This window comes from Penicillium arizonense, assembly GCF_001773325.1.
Source record: "Penicillium arizonense strain CBS 141311 chromosome Unknown PENARI_contig123, whole genome shotgun sequence".
NCBI classification, from domain to species: domain Eukaryota; kingdom Fungi; phylum Ascomycota; class Eurotiomycetes; order Eurotiales; family Aspergillaceae; genus Penicillium; species Penicillium arizonense.
Window position 1 is genome coordinate 203 of NW_019173400.1, and position 9,880 is coordinate 10,082.

The following is a 9,880-nucleotide window of genomic DNA, read 5'->3' on the forward strand; positions in this document are numbered from 1 at the left end:
AACTTCTTGAGATTCGGACTCCAGGGTAGCGAAGTGTGTTCTTCAGTTCAGTGGTCATTGTACAGAACTAAATATAATGGCAGTTCACCAGGAAGGTCGAAGAAGTGATCGGAAGGCCGGCCTTCCTTCTCCACCAAGGCCCAGTCATCGTCCACTCGTCCGATCGCCCAACCAGCTGGGGAATCAATGCCGCCCACCCTTGCCGAGATGGAGTCTCGGTGTTCCGAACCCTCTCAGGTAACCCGGGGGATAGAGTGACAACCTTCAAGCTCTATCCAATCTCCCAGCACGCACAGGAAAGACGAACACCGAGATCTTTCAATTTGCGATCAAACGAAGTCCTTTTCGTGCGAGGCGGAGTCAAGATGATAATTTCACTGCCTGCTGGAGAATCCTTTGTTTGGGAAGGGTTTTCTAAGGACCCGTGGGGGATGGATACATCATCAGCACGTGAAGCTTTTGCTTTCATGAAGATCTAGTGGAAACCGCGCTGTGGCATGCTGGATCTTCATGTGGTGGGCAGGGCATTGCTATTGGGAACAGTTTAGCTAGACAATATAGGTGACTTGTCCGTATTAGCTTACCGGGATAAATTCCATGGATGCGTTGATAATTGAACCTCAGGCAAGCCAGAACTTGCGCCTGGTACATGATGTTTGCAAAGTCGCCATCCCGCAGCATCTCCATTGTCCTAGCTTCTTCAGCTAAGGTCAAACAACGGAAAGCAGGAAGGACTGGTATGAAAAGAAGCGTAATTCCAGCTCCAAGTTCATATTCAAATCGTATCAGTCTGCGCCCATGCTGCAGTGCTTTCTTGGTCTTGTGACTGTCGGATAATTTCTCTTCCTGGATGAATGTGGTCATGGTGCCTAGTCGATGGGACCCCGAGCATGGTGTAGGCTTATTGCGTCCAGTCCGTCGAAGCCAATCTTGCTCCCACAAAGCCAGGTTGGTCCATTGATGAATTTCTTGGATCCGTTGTAACCAGATGTAGGTGTTCGTTCCCGTTGCTATGAGTTCCACAGCCCGCAGGCATCCTTGGTCTGAAACTCCTTCTAGGATGACCGAGGTCAAGTCGATACTGAGAAAGCGGATAAAAGGATCCAGTTGCGTTGATAAGTCTGACAGCAGCCTTTCCGCGGTGACTGGGGTCATGATGACAGTTGGGGATTGGTCGTGAGTGCCTAGAATCAGATGGGTTGAGGTCGGCAGGGGTGGGTCGGCAGGAGTTATCACACACAGCTAGAAAGAGGATAGATCAGACCATGCCGCAAGATTTATACCTGAACCATAGACAAAGTGCGATGTCAGCACAACTAGCTTGTGTAACACCCCTGAGTATGAAAGAGGGATTCCTCGCTTCCATTGTCCATGAAACGTTCTTAAGCCTCAAGCTCCCACTTGATGTTGGTTTTTGCGTGCACATGTCGAAGTGAATTTTAGCCAATCACTATCTGATTCTCCGCTTGCCATGAGCATTTTCTACTTTTTCCAATGTTTTGGTCTCTCAAGGGTCTGAAAGCCGAATTGTCCGTTCCACCTGATACATGCTAAAACTACGTATAGAGCACAACTGCCTTCATGGATGCAAGGGAGCCCTCCCTCGACGAGGAGACGGATAAAACCCGGCCAAAGACAAATTGGGCACATACCATGATCTCATACAGTGGATGCATCACTGTCAGTAATTCCCCTGGTTTGGAAAAAAGGATGGAATTTTCCAGGGCCGGATTGGGGGATGTTGCTCAGTCTCATGTGGTCAAGGTGTGGTCTATCAATTACACTTTCAACGACCGAGTCAAACCCCTGTCTATTGATGAATTGGAGGTTGAAATCAGATTCGATTGGGCAAAGGAGACGGTCGTGAAGCGTATGCAGTATCGCGACGTGATGGCGATGGATGGAGGCGAGGATGCAGTGGCAAAATTTGCGCCTATTACACACACGTTTACATGAACTGCCGGACAAACCAGAAATTGGATATATGTAATTTCACTGATTTCGTACGGTTGGACTCACCTTTCCCTGGTATAAACTTGAAGCTAGAACCATTCGAGGGTATCCAAAAAGAGCCCTCAGGGTAGTTAGTCAAAATGAAAAATACCTTGCATGCACCTTTAGACTCGGACATGCTGGAAAAGGGAAGTAGCTCTCCACGGCGAAAATTAGAATCCTGCTTCTTGCCCGCAGACGCCACTTGTCGTACCTAGCAAGAGCGATGACTACAATATCGGTCGCTGCGGACCCGGACCCGTACTCATACAAGTGATACAGATTGCGATTAGGCGGATTGCCATATTGAACCGAAATTCCAACCATTTCCCTCATAACCGGTGTTTGTTTAGCACACTAAGGAGGGTATGAAATCTGAACCATACCCTATAGGGAAGGCCTCAATGCCAGAATCCTTCGCCCCTTGCGACCTGCACGTCCCTTTTCCGATATCTCACACAGATCACAATTCATTGATTATGGCTTCCACGAGCTGAAGTAGAAGGATAATTTAGGTTCCCTGGATATAGGCCACCTGTTGATGGGAGATCTGTATTGTACAGTTTACGGGCTTTGGAGCATGCGGTGGTTCGCTTCATGTACATAGCATTCTTAACTGCAACATTGATCCTGTCGATCACAAGGTCCATTTCACTATAACCGACCCATATCACTTGTGATCCTCGACCCGCTATCGAAAATACTCAAGCCAATTTGCACCAAGCCCCGTGTTCCATTCAGGACCACTTTCGATAACTCCCTAGGGAACAGAGCGATCCTAATATTTCCCGTCAACAGCATTGAGACTCACGAGAGGATGAAATGCGATGAGATGGTGAAGATGAAAGAAGGCCAGCCGCCTCCTGTACCGTAATTTAATACTAGTATAACCCACGGGTACACTGTAATAACTTTGCAATGGAACGTTCTGTAAAATTGCTGTGTGGGCCTGCAGCGAAAGTGCTAGCTATTGGGGCGTCAACCAATCTGACCATTAGCATAAGAGGGCTCAGACAAAAGCCCACGGGGCTTCTCACTATCGAGGGCAAGTGGCCAATGACGGCCAAGTCATGCTCCGCTAAACTCAAATGGAGGAGTGATTTAATCATCACATTCTGCTCATTTTCTCGGTATTAACGAGGAACATGTGGCAGAGGCTGGAGTGTGAAACGGCCTTCGGGCGTCTAGTTCATTGCGTATGCTAGACCCTAGTCTAATTGAGGCAAAAAGGCCACCTAGTCACATTATAAATGCCTATTATGGAAATGGCCCAGTTGCAGCGGGCTAACAATGTAGGCAAAGAGAAGGTTCAGACCAAGAACTTGAAGACGTACCGGGTCAGCTCGGGGGACCTATTTTGAGGCAAGAGCGCCTATCATTTGATCCACTCACTCTTCCAAGTCTGGTTCCTGGGATGTTTACTAACCATGAGGGCCACTGGTGTCGTGCTCTCAGTCAGGTGGAAAACTGCTGTCATGCCCGAGATTGCTGATCGCCCCTTCCGATCAGCACCTGCCTTTTAGCCAGGAGGCAAGATACAACCCCGTCTAGCAGTCCTGTCGACTTCACCAAACTGCTTGCAGGTAACTCACCTACCCAGTGATCTTGGGCATTAGATGACTATAAGCTAACCATTGTTGTGACAGCATGTATCATGATGGAACCCTATTCAACACCAGCACAAGCTTCCCATCCAGGGAAGTCGTAACAACCTACAGCCCAGCGTATGCTCCGGTTATGCAATCGGCGCTTGAGATTGACCCAGCAAGTAGCGTTTATCGGAACGTTCGACAATCGCAGGATTGGCTTACAGTACCTGCTTCTTCAACCATCGCTCAACCTTCTGGGCCAAATGTGACTTATCGAGAAATAAGACATAAACCGCCGCATAAAGCAACGCCTGCATCACATCCATTGGAACCCGAGGAAGAAGAAAAGCACAGTCAACACCGGGAATTGGGGCGCCGGAAACACACGAACCACCGAAAAAGACAGTTGGGCCCCAAGCGTGTCCAGAAGACAGCAAGAAATGCATGTCGGACGGTATCTGAGGTACCTGGCACGACTAGCTTACCAGCTAGAGATGGTAAAACAAGGTCTGCATCGCTGTACTTTCGAACTTGTATTCTCTGCAGTGCTAAGTAGACTATTACAGAACAGCGAGAACACCGCCAGCGCCTAGACACGATCCATCTACGCAAGTCCCACGCCCTTGGTCACCTGATTACCCTCGAAATTACCAGAATGATTCTGCAGAAACTCCAGTTGAGACCCTCCAGTTGGCCTTAAAGGTTCAAGTTTTACGGGCACTGAGGGTTCTGCGTGAGATCGCTAGGGAATTCCGTGCATTCAACCTGGAAATTGAGACAATTGATCAGTGGATGACAGAAATCAAAGGCCTTGATGCAACACTGATCCCTATAGTATCAAATAGCGCGGTCCAGGTGCTTGCTCCTTTCGAAACCCTCAATTTCATCCTCACCAAATGCATCACTGCTTCAGGCCCCATGCGAGACCATACTATCAGAGACCAAGCGGTCGAGTTGTTGAATTATATACAGACTTATGCGGAGGAGTACCACCTATTCCAGAATCGAAGGTTGTATCTTGATATTGGTAGATGGATAGAAAGGCTCAGGCCCGATACATCCAACGAACAAGTCAAATGAGTCTGTTGTCCCTGGAGCTCGCATATCGTCTTCTGCTTTTTCCATTCTCTTTTGTGCCAATTGCTGCGTAGTCCAATCTTTTGGAGTATTTAGGGAGGATATTTCGTCGTATATCAGTACACATCCGAGTCCAGTGGCGTCCTTCCCGAGTTCGGGATATCACTGCTCTTACTTCCATGAATCGGGTCCGAAGCCACCGTTTCACCCCCAGGCGTCTCTTATTCTGGCGCTTCTGCCTTTCTCTGAGATATAGAATCGATATCGTATAGTCTAGATACCATGGGCTCAGTGTTATGTTTCCCCTGGTTACTGGCTCCATCATGACAGCCTTCAACCTTGGGGGATGCAGAGGTAGGACTGAGGCCTCTCGTACACTCGGTATCCCCAAGGCTCTTTTCCCCTTTGACGATAGGAGTATGCGTGTTGCACGGATACATCGTTCGGACCTTCTCGTTTGTATGGTACACATTGTCCGACCGACTCGTTCACGGAACGACCTGCCAGAATCTCAAGATCATTAGCAACAGGGATTTAAACTAAGGGAGCATTGTGAGGTTCGACAGACCGAGTTGCGGTTTTCCTCCTTGAACCACATGTCATTTTATATAACACTCGTTGGAAGGATCGCTTCGTGCTTGTTCGAGATGATCGGCAACTGGGTAGGAGGTCAGCTCTTCGTCTACGGAAAAGAATCTTGGCTGATTTCAGAGATGTATAAGTGAATCTGTAGCGCATGGAGGAATGTGAGAGAATGGAAGGAAGAAGGAAATGTCGCGTGAGTGAAACTCGGCCGACCAGGAAGGAGATCTCACTTGAAAGTCTGGAGACATCTTCGATCAAGAGAAGCTGCTCTTGACTTCCCCAAATAGACCAATACTTTCGTCATCGTCTCCTTCGCTGGCTGCACAGCCAAGTAGGACGAGATTGAAGAGGGTCAGGGATCCTTTCGTTGCCTCGGATGTGCTTTGTGGATGCTTTGTCGACAGTCGTTGCTGGGAAAGTGTCAAATGTTGCTTTCTGTTGAGTAAAGGCTGCTTCGATAAACCAAGGACCTCGGTTCTCTTTATTGTACGTTGTTGTTGGATCCTGGGAATGCGAGGCAAAAAGCTTGGGTGAAGGAGAAACTTAACACTGGCTGTCTGTTTTAGGTAAGTAACCCTTGGGTTGTCTACTCTCCACCGCACCCTCACACCTCTTGAGTATTCCAGCCCTGCTTGTCTCTTTCCATCATCAATCCCCCATCCTCTTTGGTCAACAAAATGCGTGTCCGTGTTATAAACCCCGATCCTCTTGTTCTCCTGTCCGGTAAGTTAAATCTCACCGAAGCCTCTAAAGCCTTCCCAACCGAAGCTCTTTGGGCTTGAACTGGAAGGTCTAGCCACCGAGATGCCTTGATAGCCAAGAATCTTTCAGCTAACTAAGAACTCAAACTTGGGTTGAATCATACCAGCTCCAACAACGACAATCCTCAGGCCCACCGAGCTCCTGGCCTTTCCCATCCGTCTCTTCGTTAGCCGATCGTCGTGCATAATTGTTCGAGATTTTTCGACCAAAACACCGTACAAAGCTGATGTCGGCAAGCAGGATCGGCCTCTTGTTCTTGGAGTAAGAAAATTCTTCAATGCCACCGGGTGGAAGACCTGGCCTGGTTCCAAGGGCTAGTCGGACGCCAGCCAGAAGCCCTGCGACCGCACCAGACAGCTCTCACGCTTTGTCGTTTGAACGTGATAGACATCACCCGTATGATCAAACCCCCGCATACTCTACTCTACCGTTATCTGTTGTGGTTAGAATACTGTCTCTAAACCTCAGCCGAAGCTACAGCGGTTGAAGTTTCAATCACATTATTTGTGGTCGTTCATGAAGAGTATCGTGATGCAAGTGAGGGTCTGTCATCAATTCAGAAGGAGGTACAACTGGTGATAAATCTTCAAAGCTTGGCTCGGCTCTAGTGCTCTGTCTGATAGGCGAATGCAGCCCACGTCGTGGGGAAAGATTCACATGGTCAGTCTTCGCACCAAGTTCAAACAATTTGAGCGCATCCTTCTGCCAGACTGCATGTAGGCTATTCAGTAGCCACCAAGTCCATTCCTCGGTTCAATACTCAAGCTGTGCCCCCAATTCTCTTTGCGTACCTGCATGTCAGCAGTCGTTTGTCGTCGAGAATACCAGAGAACCCCCATATTCTCCCTTTCCAAGCCCACTATCCCGCAGCTACCTCCTTTGGACTCCCCGCATCAAAAGACTTTGGGAGGTATAGAATAAGAACCAGTATATTCGGTCTGTTTTGATCATCCCATTGCGGAATAGCACAGAATACAAAGGGGAGTTAAGGCTTGCTGGGAGGTATTGAGCGGTAGCTTCGACCTGCTTTGCATGTCTACTTGATCCATATCAAATCAAAGAGAAAATAGCTGCATAATATCCTAGGCTTCCACTAAAACTACTTCTTTCCACAGAATTCCCTCAAGAAGGTTTCTTTATCCATGTCTCCATTGGCAAAAAAGCCTCGGCCATTTTTAGCATCACGGAGGACCACAGTTTCGTTCTTAGAGCTTGCGCTTCCAATAATTACCATGCTTGTGTTATCGAATGTGCAGCCATTGAAGGTATACGTTCGTTGGTTTTCATGACCGATACCTTGAGGTCCCCGGCGGCAGTCGATGGTGGCTACAGTAATGCAAGTCAATACTCAAGCCACGTACTGAGAGGCGTGTCATAGGTACCCTGTTGTCTCCGTTCATCGGGGTTGGGAAGAAGCCGACTAGACGGAATATGTCTATCATGGGATAGTCGCTTCATGCGAAAAAAAGAGAAATGGTCAGTAACAGTCGTTGGAAGGTACAAGAATATACGGACTGGCTTTAGGGTAGACTTACCTGGTCCTGACTGTCGTGCATCGGAGCCGACGTTGGTTGGGCCTTGACATTTTATTAGCCATAAGACTATCTAGAAAAGAAGGGCTAGTATGAAAGCATGGTACCGAAGCATTTCTGTGCAGGTCTGGCAGAATACGCCCATTCATCACTGTCAGGCTTTCACCTGAATCCGGTTCATTTTGGGCTGATACGCCATGGGAGCTGCCTTTCAGCCGTTTAAAGGTCATTCTGAAAGTTGAGTCTTTTCGTGAAATACCAAAGAGTGTGACCCTGATAAATACCCTAGAATAAGAAGATGAAGAGAAGTCAGAATGTGAGGGGCAATGGATCGACCATGGGCCGACGTGCCAGATTACCCCTAGTATTGTCTACGTATGGCTTGGCATTATTGCTATGCACTCGACCTGGAAACACGGGCTGATCCATCCAGTTGCCGCGGGGCCCTGCGAGCAAGGTTCAGCCATTAAGACCAGGTCATGCAACCGGTTATGATTCAGACCCGACGTTGGCGCCAGTTGCGGCTTGCTCGGACGAACTATTTCAGGCAAGATCCAAGTTTGGTGCCTTTACGCTATCTTTCAATAGGAATGAGAGCATGGTCACATAATATGTTATGTGGTTAAAGCATTTCACTAGTACAATGCCCTGAGAGCGAGAAAGAAGCGCCAATCCTTTCCCCCAATTCTCGTTAATAGAGATCTATCCTACTCCCCGGCGATCCGGAACTATCTCTTTCATTCTTACTCATTGTTGAATATACCGTTCACTATTGAGAAATGTCCTGAATTAGTTAATTCTTTATATGCTTGGAATGAATAGCGAGTCCTTTCAAGGTTCTCCACTCCGGATCAACATGGACACCGGGGACCAGTTCGCATTTGGTCAGATGAGTTACCCATACTCATACACCTCACCGCAATGCCTTTCATCATACCACTCAGCCGTTGGCGACAGGTCTTTTGAGGCTGGCTTTCAAACCCGGGACTTAATTTACGGGTTACCTGCTCCATCACCCTGCTTGGCAACTCCCGCGGTCTCTCCCTCTCCTCCACCCTTGCGCCCCAAATATTGCGTTATCGAACCTCGACCCAAGAAAGATGGTTCCAAAGCCGGGAAGGCTGATGAGGTTGTACGAACCAAGTCTAGCAAACGTCAGGAAGGTGAAATGCGCCGAAGTAGCCAACGTCCAAAGAGAAGCAGCGAGCTTAAGCCCACCCAACTAAAGGCCGATACCAGCTTGGTATCTCTAACTAAGCCCGGGAGAGAGAGGTTTGGATTGTCCATTCATTTGATGCTGTCTCATTTCACGTCTGACCCGAGAACCACAAAATTCAGTACCGAGCCCTGCAACCAATATACGGATTCCGACTTGTGCTCGAGCAATCAAGTCCCTACCTTCACTCCTGGACCCATACCACCTGCAAATGGCTCTGCAAGCGCAGCGAGGATCGAATCGTCAGTTTTGACCAGCGATGCATCCGGAGCGCTTGTCGGTGGCCGGCCAACAGATCACCAAGGCTTACACCAGCCCATTATCCAACCAAATAACAACAGCGATGGCCAGGCTTGTCATTTAGGATAAGCCAGAGCCACAGTCATATGGAAGCAAGCTACACTGGAGTGGCAGCGCATCTTGAAAAGTCCCAAGTTCTGCAATCGCTGAGCATCGTGAAGGATTATATGGCGAAGCATCCTTTGATCTTCGAAGAACAAGCACCCGAGACGGTTTAAAGATGGCTTGTTGGTATTGAAACTATGGATGTACCAAGATCGGTGTCCGAGAGAATGTAACAGGTTGGTTGAATGGTAGGACCGGGTTAATTCAATCAATATGGATATATAGAACCCACATCAATACCACCCGGTGCTTCCTTAGTATTCTCTTGAGTGAAGGAGACAACGCAAAATCAACACTAAACTTCTTTCAGCAGGATGACTTTCCGTTACCAATCATCATATTCTTTCCGTGTATACATACAGTATGACTGTGACAACTATTGATATTGATTGAATGTGGTGCCGTCGGCGTTTAGCATGCTTGTCTATAAAGCAGGAAAGTGGTGATCCAATACTAGTTGTTCTATCGAGAACAGTCTTCATTTTCTGGTTGAGGACCCGCTGTTCCCGAAGCTTCCAGTCAGTGGACATTTTGCCAACAGAGGACGCGGTTTTATCAGATAAAACATACTTTTCTTCTTTCTATGCTGAGTGATGTGGTCGGCGGTGATTAGTGGCTTTTCAGGGTTGCCTTGCTTGATAGAATGGGAAGAGCCTACACATCAGGATTTAAGACCTGGGTTTGATCCTGCGAGTTTGAATACCAGACTCACTATGTTTTCA

The 9,880-nt window shown here is 48.0% G+C and overlaps 2 protein-coding genes across 2 annotated transcripts; one reads left to right on the top strand and one right to left on the bottom strand.

The window, feature by feature from the left end:
- Positions 1-585: 585 nt before the first annotated feature.
- PENARI_c123G11893 (uncharacterized protein) lies at positions 586-1,155 on the bottom strand (the record flags this gene model as incomplete). Its single annotated transcript, XM_022637934.1, has 1 exon — positions 586-1,155. A coding segment is annotated over one exon (570 nt), but the record flags the coding sequence as incomplete, so codon positions are not given.
- Positions 1,156-8,393: 7,238 nt separating this feature from the next.
- PENARI_c123G03577 (uncharacterized protein) lies at positions 8,394-9,122 on the top strand (the record flags this gene model as incomplete). Its single annotated transcript, XM_022637933.1, has 1 exon — positions 8,394-9,122. The coding sequence occupies one exon, from the start codon at positions 8,394-8,396 to the stop codon at positions 9,120-9,122; it is 729 nt and encodes a 242-aa protein (XP_022482211.1).
- Between the last annotated feature and the right edge of the window lie 758 nt (positions 9,123-9,880).